This window comes from Spermophilus citellus (assembly GCF_964194105.1).
Source record: "Spermophilus citellus genome assembly, chromosome: 1".
Lineage (NCBI taxonomy): Eukaryota > Metazoa > Chordata > Mammalia > Rodentia > Sciuridae > Spermophilus > Spermophilus citellus.
In genome coordinates, this window is record NC_138182.1 from 86,786,320 (window position 1) to 86,804,387 (window position 18,068).

General features: G+C 34.8%; 1 protein-coding gene across 1 annotated transcript in view; it reads left to right on the top strand.

Annotated features, from left to right (window-relative positions):
- The window catches only part of LOC308649628 (phospholipid-transporting ATPase IB-like), a 115,007-nt gene that overhangs the window by 82,330 nt on the left and 14,609 nt on the right, over nt 1-18,068 (top strand). The window contains exons 20-23 of the mRNA XM_081295331.1: nt 1,992-2,053; nt 5,844-5,900; nt 8,741-8,848; nt 15,672-15,760. Of these exons, the coding sequence (XP_081151457.1) occupies nt 1,992-2,053; nt 5,844-5,900; nt 8,741-8,848; nt 15,672-15,760 (316 nt within the window). The remainder of the gene's footprint in view (nt 1-1,991; nt 2,054-5,843; nt 5,901-8,740; nt 8,849-15,671; nt 15,761-18,068) is intronic.

Below are 18,068 nucleotides of genomic sequence, written 5' to 3' on the forward strand. Positions count from 1 at the left end.
GTTCTTATAGTCAATTTGTTATTATAAGTTTGTATGAGCATCACTCTATTTCTTTAGGGAAATCATTTCCTCATATGAATAATGATAAAATTATTATATTTTTTCTTCCTTCTCTCTTTCTGTTCCTCCAGCACCTCATTATCTTGCATATGACATACCTTCATGCTCTTAAGTATGCTTCCAGTTTGAATACTTTCTGTTTGCTTTGAATGTCTTTTGTTGACTTGATGAGACCATCTGCAAACTTGATGTTTTCCATTTATTTCACCAGTACCTTCATGTATTCAGGTGTCATTTCCTTATCATATGGGCATGTGATAATTACAGCTAATAATTTTAACACCACATTTGTTTTTGCTTTTATAGTCTTATTTCTTCAACATAGTAGATGTATATAAATATATTTTGATATATTAAATCTTTCAAATGCACACAAGTCTATTTGTTCTGATTAGTCATTAGGTTTTTGGCTGGGTAAACTGGGTCTTATGTAAAAATCCCTAGTGAGCTTTCTTCATCTGTGATAAATTTTGCTGTCCTTTTTCCACTCATTTGATTCAATTCATTTAAAAACATATTTCATAATCAGGGACAAATATATAGCATAATAAAGAATGACCAAAACTCATAAAATAGTCATTTTATGGGTACTGTGTCTGTTTCTTTTTTTTTTTTTAATTCTTCATGGGATTAAAGTTTCTGTTCCAGAGAGAAGAAAAGTGTATTTCTGCAGATGTTTTTTGGGATCTGATGCTCTAGGCCAAGTTGGTATTCACATCAGGGAGCTCTTACTACAAGTAGCAAGCTCAGCTTCTGTGCCGGCTTCAGTTCCTTGGAAGCCTTTGTTAGTTTTCTGAGTCTATGGATTTTTTTTTTTTTTTGTCTCCTTATTTCCCTGACATTGACTTTGTGGCAGTTTTCATTATTAATTTTGTGTAATATTCAGAAGGAAAGTAATTTCTGCTTCACACCAGAATGTTGGAATACTGGAAGTTTTTCTTCCCTCCCAATGTAGCTTGTAATTTCTCCATTCCTTTATGAGTACATATCCAAACAATATAATCCAATATTATGTTCCTGTGAAGCAGCTATCTTCTCTTTTCTATTCAGTTATATTGTTCTCATCTATGCTATCATCCCACTCCCAATAAGCTCACAAAGTGTAGGTCAGTGCACACTCTAGAATCATGGTTGTCATTCTCCTGGTGGTTGTAATTAGGCCCACATATTTATCCACTTTTCTTCATTTGGATTCCCTAAATGTTTCATTGCCTGTAGTTTTAGTGGATTATAACTCAGAAACAAACAAACATAAAACAACAACAACAATAAATGAGCCTAAGTACATAAGTATACTATCTGAATTGGTATAAAGGTCAGGAGTTGGCACTTGAAAATTTACATATCAAATGTAATGAACCAAAAACCACCAATATGTATTAGAGAATTTTAAAACATGTCAAGAAGATCTGAAGAGAGTATCCTAATGTTGAGATAGTCTGGGGCTTTCATAAAGTTTTATAGTAGATATAGCAATAATTGAAAAGAATTAGGAAATTCTATCATTATTTCAAATTGTCTATTGTTTGTTATTTTAGAAAAGGAAATAGTATTAAAAATATGATGACAAAATTATTACAATTTCTCATAACCTAGCATCATTTATGGGATATTTGTACTTTTAATTTATGGGTTCTGTCAAATGGTTTAATGCAAATAAAGCTAAGTTTACAACAACATTCACATACTCCTTATGCTTTGTTTTTTCATCTGTTGCTTGATATATCCTTGGAGAGACTAAAAAGTAAGAAAAAGTCACAATTGTCACAGATAATAGATGCAAAATTTTTGTCATTTAAAGCAATTTAGAAATATGACCAATAATCAATGAATATTTTGGGGTCCACTATGGGTTTCTTTGGTAAAAATAAATTCAAAATCTATATCACAGACTCTATAAAGATTAAAACATGATTTTTTTCACTTTTCAGATATGATATTGCGACATGGTTACACCACAGACTATTTATTTCTTGGAAATTTTATTTATACGGTAAGAATACTCTTGTGCATTAAATCACTTATTTCTAATTAAAACAAATAAATCACTTTATCAAATGTTATAAGTCAGTATCCTATGAATTTTAAGATTCTCTCACTCTAATGTCCTTTCCAAGAAGAAACTATTGTAGCAGTTGCTTACATATATTTCTAGAAATATAAACTTTATTACAAATGTATGTTACCTCCCTCCCTACTTTTTTTGATAAGTAGGAAATGCTTATCAATATCTCATTTTTTCCCACTATATAGCAAGCCTTGCTGATTTCAAATCAGACCATAAATATTTACATCATCCTTTTAGGGTTGCTTGTATGAGTAACTTGCCATTATTAATTTAGCTAGTCTCCTATTAGTGGACATTACTGTTATTTTTGGTCCTTTGACATTATGAACAATACTACAAAGACTATTCGTATGTTCCCAGAAGTAAGTATATCTGTAGGATAAATTTCTAGGAGCTTAATTTTAGCTATATCAGATGGTAGCATGAATTTTGAAAGACATTACCAAATATTCCCCCAAAGAGTACACAAATTTAGTAATAAGAACATCAATTTCCCTGAGTCCCATGGGCAGTGATCTTATCACACTTCTTCATCCAAAAATGATAGCCTATTGCAGTTTTTGCTTTGAGAGCAATCATATTTGTGTAATTATAAATCAATTCCTTTTTTTTCTTTCCATGAACTGCTTGTTGTTGTATTTAGTTCTATTGGGATGTCATTCTTTTTCTTGTTATTGTGTACATATACGTATATACCATTCATCTATTGAGGGAAACCTAGGTTGGTTCTATAGCTTAGCTATTGTGAATTTAGCTGCTGTAAACACTGTTGTGGCCGCATCACTGTAGTATGCTGACTGGGTATATATAGAGGAGTGGGAGAGCTGGGTCAAATGGTGGTTCCATTCCAAGTTTTCTGAGGAATCTCCATACTACTTTCCATAGCGGTTGCACCAATTTGCATTCCCATCAGCAATGTATGAGTGTACCTTTTCCCCCACATCCTTGCCAACATTTATTGTTGCCTGTATTCTTGATGATTGCCATTCTGACTGGAATGAGATGAAATCTTAGAGTAGATTTGATTTGCATCTGTCTAATTACTAGAGATGTTGAACACTTTTTCATATATTTGTTGATCAATTGTATTTCTTCTTCTGTGAACTGTCTGTTCTAACAGACATATATAGAATATTTCACCCATCAGCTATGATTCTATACTTGGAAGACCCTAAAAGTTCCATCAGAAAACTCCTAGAACTAGAAAATGAATTCAGCAAAGTAGCAGGATATATAAATTAACACCCATAAATCAAAGGCATTTCTGTATACCAGTGACAAATCCTCAGAAAGGGAAATGAAGAAAACTACCCCATTCTCAATAGCCTCAAAAAAAAAATTAAAATACTTGGGAATCAACTTAATGAAAGAGTTGAAAGATCTATATAAAGAAAATTACAGAACCCTAAAGAAATCAAAGAAGACCTTAGAAGATGGAAAGATCTACCTTGCTCTTGTATAGGACAAATTAATATTATCAAAATGACTATACTTCCAAAAGCACTATACAGATTTAATGTAATTCCTATCAAAATCCCAATGGCATTCCTCATATAAATAAAAAAAGCAATCATGAAATTCATCTGGAAAAAATAAGAGACTCAGAATAGTTAAAACAATCCTTAGCAGGAAGAGTGAAGCAGGTGGCATCACTATACCAGACCTTAAACTATACTACAGAGTAATAGTAACAAAAACAGCATGGTATTGGCACCAAAACAGACTTGATAAACCAATGGTACATAATAGAGGACACAGAGAATAACCCACAAAACTACAAATATCTTATATTAGACAAAGGTGCCAAGAACATGCATTGGAGAAGAGATAGCCTCTTCAACAAATGGTGCTGGGAAAACTGGAAATCCATATGCAACAAAATGAAATTAAACCCCTATCTCTCACCATGCACAAAACTCAAAATGGATCAAGGACTTAGGAATACAACCAGAGACCCTGCGTCTAGGAGAAGAAAAAGTAGGCCCTAATCTCCATCATGTGGGATTAGGCCCCAACTTCCTTAATAAGACTTCTGTGGCACAAGAATTAAAATCAAGAATCAATAAATGGGATGGACTCAAACTAAAAAGCTTCTTCTCAACAAAAGAAACAGTCTGTGAGATGAATAGAGAGCCTATATCTTGGGAGCAAATCTTTATGTCTCACGCATCAGATAGAGCACTAATCTCTAGGGTATATAAAGAACTCAAAAAGCTAAACACCAAAAAACAAATAACCCAATCGATAAATGGGCCAAGGACCTGAACAGACACTTCTCAGAGGATGATGTACAATCAATTAACAAATATATGAAAAAATGTTCATCATCACTAGCAATTAGAGAAAGCAAATTAAAATCACTCTAAGATTTCCTCTCACTCCAGTCAGAATGGCAGCTATTATGTATCAAACAACAATAAGTGTTGGTGAGGATGTGGGGAAAAGGGTACACTCATACACTGCTGGTGGGACTGCAAATTGATGCAGCCAATATGAAAAGCAGTATGGAGATTTCTTGGAAAATTAGGAATGGAACCACCATTTGACCCAGCTGTCCCTCTCCTCGGTCTATACCCAAAGGATTGAAAAACAGCATACTACAGGGACATAGCCACATCAATGTTTATAGCAGCACAATTCACAATAGCTAAACTGTGGAACCAACCTAGATGCACTTCAATAGATGAATGGATAAAAAAATGTGGCATATATACATAATGGAATATTACTCAGCAATAAAAGAGAATAAAATCATGGCATTTGCAGGTAAATGGTTGTAGTTAAAGAAGATAATGCTAAGTGAAGTTAGCCAATCCCAAAAAAACCAAATGCCTCATGTTTTCTTTGATATAAGAAGGCTGATTCATAGTGGGATAGGGAGCAGGAACATGGGAGGAATAGACGAACTCTAGATAGGGCAGAGGGATTGGAGGGGAAGGGAGGGGGCATGGGGTAATTAATGATGGTGGAATGTGATGATCATTATTATCCAAAATAAATGCATGAAGACATGAATTGGTGTGAATAGGCTATGGATACAATCATAGATATCAAAAATTATGCTCTATATATGTAATAAAATTGTAATGCATTCTTCTATCATATATAAATTTTAAAATTTACATAAAATGAATATTTTACCCATCAATGAGCAAATATACTTTTTTCTCAGCAGCATATGGCTCCTTCTCTAAAATAGATCATATCTTATGACACAAAGAAACTCTTAGGTAAATACAGAAATCCATAGAAGATACTCTTTTGATTTATAGTGGTTTCAATTTACCCTGCTCAACTGTATTTTTTTTTTATTAATAGCACTCAGATTTCTAGGTAGAGTCAAATCTTCCATGGTATTTATTAAAAAAATAAAAGTAAATATAAGAGCTTATAACATAAGTATTGATTTGAGTCATATGCTAAAGAGTTCCTAAACACGTGCATGTATTAGAAAACACTATATCCTCCTTAGAACTAAAACCCAGGAGAACATTTATCAACTTAATGACATTACAGTCCACCAGATGTGAAATATTTTTATATATATATAAATATACATATATTTGTTAATTGATTGTACATCATCCTCTGAGAAGTGTCTGTTCAGGGGGTGGGGGGGATGTCAGGAAAGGAGTAGGAGACATGAATTCTAATGGAAATTTTTTTTTACATTTTTTATTTTATTGTCTTTGCCTTCCCATCTCACCTCTCACAGTATGTAGTTGTTACTGTTTGTCTGAAAGCTGGGCTGGAGACAACATCTTGGAATAGAGTAAGTATACTTCAGGAGTTTTTCTAAATCCATTGTTGTTGCTATGTGCTGACTTACTTTTAATTTTTAGAAAAATAATAAGCTTTTGTTTGTTCTCCATACTCTATTTGATTTTGCATATTCAAATAATGACTTAAACTGGATGAAAGTATATTATTCATGTAATGTCTTTAGGATATTTGTTTTCCTGTTTTACATTTGAAATAGATTCAATTTAGCATACTATAACTGAGATACTTCATTTACTATTATTATCCAAGTTCAGGATTAATACAGAAAATTCAGCTAACACAGAAATTTAAGTAAATACATATTTGCCATGCCTTTCAATGTGAATGCTATTATTGACAGTTTGGTTTCTATTCTTTCAGTCTTTTTTCTATGTATGTTAACTTTTTTAAACAAGAATAAAATAATAGCTAGGCCAGAGTACATGTGTAATCCCAGAGACTCAGGAAGCTGAGGAAGGAGTTTGAGGCCAGCCCAGGCTACTTAGACCCTAGTCAACTTCGTAAGACCCTCTCTCAAAATAGAAAAGAAAAAGGACTGGTGTAGGTTACTGGTAAAGTGCCCCTGGGTTCAATTCCCAATATCAAAAATGAAAAAAAGATTATAATGTAGCTAATGTTTTGTAATTTACTTTTTTCACTTAATAATAGTTAAATTTTTCTATCTATTTAATCTGCATAGCTATTACAGAAGGGGCTGGAAGATGTACTCAGTCATAGAACACTTGCATAGATGCTCATGGCCCTGGGTTTGGTCCCCAGTACTGAAAAAAAAAAAAAAAAAAACACACCATAAACAAAGATATTTTTTTTGAGAGGAAATGAATTTATATTAGCTTGTAACTTTTTTTTTTTTTTGTACCAAGGATTAAACTCAGGGGCACTCGACCACCGAGCCACATCCCTAGGCCTATTTTGTATTTTTTTTTTTTTTTTAATTTAGAGACAGGGTCTCACTGAGTTGCTTAGCGCCTCACCATTGCTGAGACTGGCTTTGAATTCATGATCCTCCCGTCTCAGTCCCTTGAGTCACTGGGATTGCAGGCATGCGCCACCGTACCCAGCTAGCTTGTCACCTTTTAAGAGCTAAGATGATGTAGTGTATCATGTATTCTCTGATGCAATCAATTTGGAGTTCTGACCACAACAGTATTTCCAACTGGACCTTGACACTCAGTTATGAAAAAACATATTACATTAGCAGCTCATAAAACATACAAGTAATAAGCATGATATTATACCACCTTAACCACTATGTAAATATAGAAACAATTATTTTCTATTTCTCATTCTAATTGTCAAATCCTCTCCTGTAAAGAATGTTTTCTAGGTTTGGGATCACTTATGTCTGTACATACTGAATCTCACTTTTTTTATTCATAAATATTTCTTTGTTTACTTATTTATTTAAAGTCCATAGCAAAAGTAGCAAAACCGGGGGGGGGGGCTTTCTTGTCGCCTGTGTTGTCCCATGTTCCTGCTCTCTACCTCCCATGGAGATTAAGAAGGAGTGTGGTAAAGGAAAAGAAGGCATTGGTTGCCTACCCTGTGGAGATGATGGAGTAGGTGTTCTGGGGCTTCTTCTTGGGGAAGAGGAGGATACTGGAAGTCACCATTTAGGTGCAAGAACTAAGCAGGGCAGAGAGGTAGCAAAATGCCTCTCAAGAGCAGCATGGTGGCTTGCGACCACTCCCACGTCCCATCAGGAACCCATCTGAAAATACTAAACCATACCGAAATGCCTAGCATTACAGCTAATGCATTATGTCAATTACAAGGGAACCATTATGAAGATGCATTGTTGTATGTATGTAAATTTTAAAATCTTAGTTGTAGATGGATACTATACTTTCATTCTATTTATTCATCTTTATGTGGTGCTCGGGATCAAACCCAGTGCCTCACACATGCTAGGCAAGCACTCTACCGCTGAGCCATAACCCCAGCCCCTGCATTGCTGTTTTTTAAGTTGCAAAGTTCCCAGTTTTCGCCTGATCCTCTTTTCCACCATCTTCATGTGGAAATCATCTTTAATCATCTTTATGATCACAGGAAGACCCTTTCTGAGTCCAGTTCTGTTCACTTTAACCAGAGAGAGGAATCATTTGACTAATAGGTTACCTTTTAAAAGAATGTGAAAAGTTGATTTTGAAGATAACTTACAAACATAGAGTCTGAGAGCTGGCAGACTGGTCTTTTCCATTGTTACATTTGTTGTTTGAACATAATTAATCAACAAGCACTACCTAACAGGATGAGAGCACTTGAGCCCGTTATAGAATTTGGCACAAGTTCCCAGACCCGGACATTGGCAGTGACTCTTTCATCCAGTTATCTCTACTAGGCTAATGTGCATCATTCAGTCAATGTCACAATGTCTGCCATTGTCCCAGAGCTACTTGTACAGAACAAGAATGATTTGGTCATTTTTAAAAGATCTCTTCCTGATTTCTGTTCAAATACTTTACTTTTACTGAAAAAGCTCTGAATTAAAAATAGACAAAAGCCAATAGCCTCAATAAGTCACCCATCACTGTGTGGACTGAGAGTTAGCCGTTTTCACTGAAGACACAAAATGTCACTTGGCTTAGGTAAATGAGGTACCATTGTTTAAGATACATTAACCAGTGGTTCCCTGTTTCTACAGCAAAATATTCTGAAAAAAAAAATGTGGAAAAGAAACCCTAAATTTTAAGTAATTGAACAATTATTGATATTTTCTCATGAAAACATCTGAGATGAACAAATGTATTTTGTTAGTTGATATAATTACCACCTCCACCCTTTTAAATAGAAAAGACTCATGCCTCTGTGGTACTCTTTTTTCTGCAGTTTAGTCATGTGGCAATTTGGGGAAGCATAATAAGCTGGATGCTGTTTTTCTCAGTTTACTCTTTCTTCTGGCCCATCTTCTCTGTGGCTCCTGAAATGACAGGACAGGTTAGTCCTACCAACTGTGAGTGTCTTTATATTCCGCATGAAAATTGATCCTCACTAACAATATGAACTGATGCTAACAACTTCCAAAATTATTTAGGAAAAAAAGATAAAAAATAAGTGTAATGAGAAGAAGTTACTGATTCAACTAAATTCTGACTTACTTATAAAAAAATATTATATCCAAAATCTCATTATTTTAAACTATCCATATCAACCACTTTTCCCCAAAATTGTATTTTTTGTGTATATAAGCAATAGTAATGGCTGAATCATCTAAAATAGCTAATATTGTAATTTTATTTCTCATGTAATATGCTATGTGCTCAAATTATTTGTACTTGTAACACATGCATGGAATTAGGAAATTATTATTATTTAAAATGTTTAGAATAGCCATTCTTCAGTTCTCAAAATAGAATACATAGTCTAAACTTCTAAATATTTTAAACCTACATGGAAGTTATATGAAACTTCAGAGCATACTCTAAAAATGTTATGCTTTTTTATATATTTTTAAATTCTACTGTGTTTATGCCTCTTCTAGGCATAGGAATTAGACCACATTCTTATAAAGTGAATCACAGAATTCCATGATATGGGAATTATAGGTGAACTTGGCACAAACCCACTCAATTACTAAGTGAAGAAATGCGAGTCCAGATTTCACTAGCTAAATCCCTGTGTTCTTTCCACTAAACAGCCGTCCTTTATACCCCTGTCTTTCTCTGGGGATATAGGAGATGACGACTGTACCCCCAGGCTTGGGACAGCCCAATGCCAGTACACAAGAATTATAAAGGATCTTCTTGCTTTAACCCATGACTGAATGGCTGGTATTGAAAGAGATTGAAAAAAGAACTGTAAAAACTGGACAACATATAAGAAAAGAATTTTTGGAAAGCATTAGTAAGTAACAAACAGACATAATACTTAAGGGTCTATGATTCTTGGAAGAAGGGACATTTTTAACATTATACTTATTTATGTATCTATAGAGAACATTCTCAAATCGGTTGTCTCTGCTTCCACATTAAGAAATTGGAAAAATAAAATAAAAACCAAGAAGAAAGAAAATAATAAAGATTGTAAAATACTTGAATAGAAATGAATAGCAAAAAGTAAATGAAAAGATGTTCAACACCATTATTTATTAGGTAAATACAAAATACAAATTAAAACCAAAATGAGATATCAGTATACAACTACTAGGAAGGATAAAATTATAAGAATGAATCACACAACATGTTGGTAAGGATGTGGAAGCAAGAAGAATTCTTATGGACTGCTGGTAGAAATATACATTGATAAAACTGTCTTGGAAAGCTGGTTGGCAGTTTCATGCAAGTTTCACACCTTTTGTAAGGTGGGTACCACCTTATACTAATAAACTCCACTCCCGGGAATTTACTCAAAGTAAATGAAAGTGTATACTAACAGAAAGGCTTGCACATTAATTTTCATGTCAACTTTATAGTAATGGCTGAAAACTGGAAACAACCCATATGTCCATAAATGGGTGAATGAATAATCAAATGATGGTATTTCCATACCATAGAATATTATTCAGAGATAAAAAGGAAGAAATTATTGACACATCTAACAACATTGATGAATCTCAAAATAATGATTTTGAGAGAAATAAAGTAGCCCAAGAAAGAAAGAAAAAGAAAAGGGAAGGAAGAAAGAAGAGAAAGAAGAAAGAAGAAACAAATTGTATAGGTTTGGCAAGAACTGGCATTTAATCAGCAGCATAAGGGAAGTTATGGGTGTGGTAGATATGTTCTTGATTGGGATAATGATTTCAAGGATATTTGCTAGTTTTTTAAATTCTTCTTTCTGTATAACATTATGGTATATTTTGACATATTCACAAATGCATGGAATATAATTTTCTTTAATTCAGTCCACAGAACATCCGCCTTTTTCCTCTCTCCCTCCTCCTGTTCCTTTCCCTCTTCTCCACTGATCTTTCTGTAATTTATTTTTTTTAAAGAGAGAGAGAGAGAAAGAGAGAGGGAGAGAGAGAGTTTTTTAATATTTATTTTTTAGTTTTCGGTGGACAAAAACACCTTCATTTTTTATTTTTATGTGGTGCTGAGGATCGAAGCCTGCGCCCCCTGCATGCCAGGCGAGCGTACTACCGCTTAAGCCACATCCCCAGCCCTTGTAATTTATATGTAGATTTTGTTTAAAGTTACTGTCTTGAGGACATACTTGATGCTGGGATTCACTATTCTATGTTCATATATGTACATATGAACGTTTGGTCAGATTCATTCCACTGTTCTTCCTTTCCCCCCTTCCTCCATCCTCTTTGTCTACTCCACTGATCTTTATTTTGATGAAATTCCCTCTCCTTTTTTTTCACTTTCTCTCTTTCTTTCCCCTCCCCCACCCCACTAACCATTTATTTAAAATTAGTTTTCACATATCAGAAAAAAACTTTCAACCTTTGACTTTATGGGACTGGCTCATTTCACTTAGCATGGTAGTCTCCAGTTCCATCTATTTAGCAGAAAATGCCATGATTTCATTCTTATTTATGGATGAGCAATATTCCATTGTGTATATATACCATATTTTGTTCATCATTCACCTGTTGAAGGGCACCTAGATTGGTTCCATAGTTTGGCTACTGTGGATTGTGCTGCTGTAAAGATTGATGTGGCTGTGTCACTGAAACAGGCTGATTTTAAGCCTTTTGGGTATATATTGAGGAGTGGGATAACTAGGTCATATAGTGGTTCTATTCCTATAATAGAACCTTTCCCCCCACATCCTCACCAACATTCATTATTTGTCTTCTTGATAATTGTCTTTCTGTCTGAAGTAATATGAAATTTCAATGTAGTTTTAATTTGCATTTCTCTAGTTGCTAGAGATGTTGAACAATTTTTTATATATTTGTCTGCAATTTGTGTTTCTTCTTTTGAGAAGTATCTGTTTAGTTTTGTTTTGTTTTTGGTTTTAAGTTTTTTGAGTTCTTTGTATATCCTGGATATTAATACCCTTATCTGAGAAGCAGGTGGCAAAGATCTTCTCCCATGTTCTCATACTCTTGTTTCCTTCACTTGTGTGGAAATTTTTAAATTTGATGCCATCCCACTTATTGCTTTTTTATTTTATTTCTTGCACTTTAGGAATTGTGTTAAGGAGGTCGGTTCCTGTGCCAAAATGTAATGGCAGGGTTTATGTTCTAATTCCTAGATTTTTTTTCTTTTTTCTTTTTTCTTTCTTTTCTTTTTTTTTTCTTTTCTTTTCTTTTTTTTTTGTACTAAGAATTGAACTCAGGGGCACTTGAACACTGAGCCACATCCCCAGCCCTATTTTGTATTTTATTTAGAGACAGGGTCTCAATAAGTTGCTTAGCACTTTGCTTTTGATAAGGCTGGCTTTGAATTTGCGATCCTCCAGTCTCAGCCTCCTGAGCAATTGGGATTGCAGGCATGTACCACCACGCCCGGCTAATTCCTAGATTTTTGAACCACTTTGAGTTGAGTTTTATGCAGAGTGAGAGACAGGGATCATATTTAATTCTTCTACATATGGATTTCCAGTTTTCCCAAGGCCATTTATTAAAAATATAAACATACATTTATCTTTGTTTGGTATTAGATAACTGTATTTATGTGAGTTTGTCTCTGTTTCTTCTATTCTATTCCAGTGGTCTTCTTATCTGTTTTGGTGCCAGTACCATGCTGTTTTTGTTATTATAACTCTTTAGTATATTTTGAGGTCTGGTATGGTGATGCCTCCAGCTTTGCTCTTTTTGCTAATGATTGCTTTGGCTATTCTGGGTCTCTTATTTTTCCCAATGAATTTCAGAACTGCTTTTTCTATTTCTGTGAATAATGTCATTGGAATGTTGATGGCAATTGCATTGAATCTATATAGAATTTGTGGTAGTATGGACATTTTGACAATGTTAGGTCTGCCTCTCCAACAACATGGGAGGTCTTTCCATCTTCTAAGGTTTTCTTCAATTTCTTTCTTTAGAATTCTATCATTTCATTGTAGATATCCTTTACCTCCTTTGTTAAAGTATATTTTTGAGACTATTATGAATGGGATAGTTTTCCTAATTTATTTTTTCAGGAGATTCTTTATTGGAGTATAGGAACACAATTGATTTAAGTGCTTATCTCGTACCCTCCTACTTTGGTGAAGAATTTTAGAAGTCTTCTAGTGGCGTTTTTTGCATCTTCTAAATATAGAATCCTTCCATTAACAAACAGAGATAATTTGAGCTCTTCTTTTCCTATTTTTATCCCTTTAATTTCCTTCTCTTACCTAAATATTTTCACCTAAATCATTAAAATTTGGTTTTTGCCTTTATCACTTTATCACTTTTTGCAAAAGTTATAATGAATCACTTACAATCAAATCCAGTGATAACTGGATCTCTCAGCTTGAATTTCTACTTTCTCACTTCCACACTGCCCAAGCCCTGTTTTCTTCGGATTTTTTATATTCCTCATGACTCATCCAATCCTCTGACTAGTCCTTATCAGAATCAAAGACAGAGCAGAAACTTGAGGTGACATTGACTGTCCAGGGTGTATTAAATACTGATATAAGACTGAGAGACAGAACACTCTATTTTAACAATCTCATTGGGATAGGATGTAGTGTTTGGGGGGCCTATTGGGGTTGTAAAAGAAAGACTCTACAGTAATTCAAGAGCCACAAAGTGTTGCCCCTTCTTGAAAGGAGACAAGAAAATTTAAAGACAAAAAGTAATAATATTTGTCATCTGTTTGGTTCCTGGGCTCTAAGTCTTTATAAGAAAAAGACACCTTCCTCCCAGCTGAAGCAATACAATCATATGAAAATTTATGTGGGTTTGAGGAAAATGTCTTGAATTCCTCCCCCAAAATAATTATTAAGCCATTTACAATATATTATACTTTTCCAGATACAATATACTCCTACAAAAGAAAAATTACCCTACTGAAGACATAAGGATTCTTTAAAGAGTCAGATTATAGCACAGTAGATTAAGGATGAGAAATTAAAATGCCATCTGAAAATGATAATTAAAATAATTTAAAAGAAAAATATGCAAATTTTAAAAGACATTGAAGGAGAAAATACAGATACATTTGATAAAGAACCAAAAAGAAGTTATTTAAAGAAAAATATGTAATCAACTGGTATTATCTGGCTGAATCATTTCTAATTGGGAAAACTGTAGTATGAAATGCATATATTAAAAGAAAGCCTGAAAAAAAATCAACTTAAGCTTCCAACTCCAAAAGCTAGAAAAAGAATCAAACCTCCAGCCAGGTGTGGTGGCACACACCTATAATTCCAGTGGCTCAGGAGACTAAGGAGGATGGCAAGTTCAAAACCAGTCTCAGCAACAGTGAGGTGCTAATCGACTCAGTGAGACCCTGTCTCTAATAAAATACAAAAAAGGGTTGGGGATGTGGCTCAGTGGTTGAGTGCCCCTGAGCTCAATCCCTGGATAAAAAAAAAAAAAAAAGAATCAAACCTCAGAAAATTAAAAAACAGGAAATAAAAACAAGAGGTCAATGAATAGGAAACCAATGCAGAATCAACAAAGACCAGATTTGATGCTTTGAAAAGATTCATAAAATTGATGACCCTCTAAACAAGGCTCTTAAGAAAGAATAAGAGAAAACACCATTACCAATGGTCAGTGTATCAATGTCAGTATACCTGACTGCTGGCCCTAGCTCCTGTCCCTCTGGAGTCACACCATGTTCATGTAAAGGCCAGCATCCCCACAGGATGTTCCTAGGCAATGACTGAGACATGGGGGATACTAAGATGGGTCTCCTTGGTGACTCTGTCCCTATCAGGCTAACTAAACATTTCTTGACACTGCTAAAATCCCAGGTTCTCCTTCTCTACCTTCTCCTAGCCTCTCTCCTTCCATAGGTGTCCGTCTGGCAATATGGTCTGAAGGCCTTCTCTGCCAATGAAAATCTTGTTCAAGTAAACCTGTCATGGTGTCTTTCTCTTGGTTAAACCAAATTACCACAAATATTGCAAATGTGTTAAGAGGATTTTATGAGCAACTCTACATAACAATAAATATAAATTGAAAAAATCCACAAGAAATACCAAATACCAAATCTGATAGAACCACAGACCCTGAAGATGTTCTGACAGATGATTGGGAGACCTCAGGCACTCAGCTTCCCCTTCTGTCCATTTAGCAAATACTGGGACAGTATAAGGTAGGAAACTAACACGGGAGAATAACAGAGTACTGAGAAAAATCAGGAGACAAATATTAGAGACTGAGACTTGTTAGGAGTATAAAGTTAAAGAACACAGCAGGTACTCAGTTAAAAAAAAAAAAAAAACCTTGGCAAGGGTCAAAGGCAAAGGAGGAATAGAGAGAGCCTCACTGAGTCTCAACTCACATGGTCTCTAATTGAACTAACACAATCAGTCAACAACCAATTAATGTGCTAGGCAAAAGGAAGAGTGAATTCTCTCAGGGAATACAATGGCAAAATTGCTTTACATATAACACAGCAGTTAAAGTTGTATTGCTTAGTAAGATAATACTGACCCATCCTCGCATTCCTGGGATAGAAACCTACTTGGTCAAAATATTTATTTGATTGCTTGTTTTTAGAATACATTGAATTAAATTTGTTAATACCATCTTTAGTTTTTACACATCTGTATTGATTTAGTGGTTCTCAGTTTCATACAACTGCCTCCATATCTTTTCTGGCATTGCCAGTTGTGGTGGAGGGGAGGAAATGGATAGCTGTACAGGCACTCAATGTTGACAAAGGCAAAGATTCTTCTTTAAACATTCTTTATTTCTGTTTCTTTGCAGATCAGTATGGTTCTGAGTTGTCCACACTTCTGGATGGGTTTTTTGTTAGTCCCTACTACCTGCCTGATTCAAAATTTTTTCTGGAAATTGTAAGTTGAAAAAAGAAGTAGTAGCCCAAAAGTTTATTGGCATACTCAACTACCCTTTTCCAATTAGGTCTTTCAAACCACACTGAGTATCCCTTTATACATATGAATGTCACAAGGCTTTTAAGAAAGAAATTGTCTTCTGCTTTCTTACCACTGGAGATTTACTGGCCATCAACTTAAATGGGAAAAACATGGAAGGAAAGTGCACAAGAGGGAATATGAAATTTGTGGTGTTATCACCGCACTCATGATTTTTTTTTTCCAAACACTGACCCATTTCTTTACTCTTTTGAAGTGTGACTTCAATTTTATCTAATTTATTAGAGTCAAAACCAAATCAGAGGATCACAGATTAAAAACTAAAAATAATAGTAAGAGGTAAATACTCAATGGAAAAACATTCTTTACTTTGAAAAAAAAATGGAGTAAAACCCTCTCAAATATAGTTTTCCCAAAATATTTAAATGTTGGTTTAGAGTTTCTCAATTTATTTCAACCAAGTCCATTAAGGGCTGGGGTGGCAGAGGTGGAAGGAACTTTAAACTATATATAATCCCTAATATTAAGGTAAAGGATTTATGGAATTACACAGCTTTAAAACAGAAACTGTTTATAATATGAATTATTACACATATTCTGTAACATGAACAACAAAATTCTAAAACAAATTTCAAACTCATTAACGAACAGAGAAAGGCATATACTGAATGGGATAATATTAATTTTTTTTTTAGGTTTAATTCTTCCTTAATTTCTCTATGTATCAGAAAATACAGAATTATTTGTGGAGCCCAAAGTGGAGAACTGAATCTTTCCCAGCATTGCCAGAAAATACATACCATGTTTTCTTCCCTCTCTCCTTCTCCCCCTCCCTTCTACTTGCCTTGCTCTCCGCTCCTTCCCACCCTTCTTCTCTCACTGTGTGTCCATATATGATCTCTTCATTCATTCCACCTTCAAAAAGAATTATCTTGTCTGAGAGTCTTAAGAAACCTTTTGAAGAACTCCCTTCATATTGGTATTAACCAAAGTTAGCTATGGGAATGGGGCAAAGGTACTGATACATTGGTATTATCCTGAAAGTGGACATGAGGTTTCAGGGGCAGCAATGGACACTCATTACTTACCCACAGCAGTAGCCACATTAGTTCCCCTGGCCCTGATTTTCACCCTTCTGGGTGATGTAGTGAGGAGTGGGTGGAATAGCCTGAAAGTACCCAGTTCATACCATCGAGAGAAAACCAAAAATAGGAACCTGGGAGTTTGTGTTGGAGAGGGGCATACATCCTCCAGCCCCTCGAGAGGGAGGAGGGAAACTTTGCTCCTTAATATCAACAAATTCTCCTTGAAAGACAACAGGGAAAGATTGTGGGTCCTAACCCCTTGAATGTAAATACAAGTCTTCAGGGATGAGAACAAAACAAATGTCTGTGGATTTACAATTCCTGGAATGTCTCCATGGCCCAAGTCTCATCCCTTTTTTGAAATATAAACATTTTGACAAACTTTATCATGTGAAGAGGTAAAGTTTCTAATTTAATGAACAGTTATGGGCCCTTCTTTGTATTAATAGATTTGTGATCTTGTTTATTAAAAATAATCACAAGGTGGCACATGCCTGTAATCTCAATGACTTGGAAAGTTGAGGCAGGAGGATCACAAGTTCCAGGCCAGCCCTCATCAACTTAGACAGATCCTAAGCAACTCAGCAAGACCCTATCTCAAAATTAAAAGGGCTGGGATGTGGCTCAATGGTAAAGTGTCCCTGGGTTCAATCCCCAGTATCAAAATAAATAACCACAAACTACCCAGATCTGGGATAAGCACTTACCTCTCATGCTTCAGCCCAAATAAATCATTTCCCTTTATTCAGACACTTTCAATCTAGGTGCTAAATAATTCATCACCTGAAGGTATTTGGTATTTACTCAATACCAAAGTGTTCCTGGAAGCAGAGCTAGAATGCTGGAGAGGTAGAGTGTGTATGGAACTAGAATATGCAGAAGACTCACAAGTTAAAATAAGCATTAGTTAATTAATTAGTCTGAAGTGTCTTCTTTTTCTGGGAAGAGAAAGCTTACTGTTAAGAACTTGACCCAGGGCAATTTTAATGTCCAGTTAAAATTTAACTTTGGAAAACTTGCAGTATTTCCTGTCTCCTTACCTGCATCCTACCTGAAAACTTTTTAATTTGATTCCCAGAAATAATTGGTGAGGAACAAAGTAAACAAAGTAATTGATTAGGTGCTAGATGCTATCATTTAGACAATGACGAATGAATCAAGTATTGATTAACTTCAAATACACA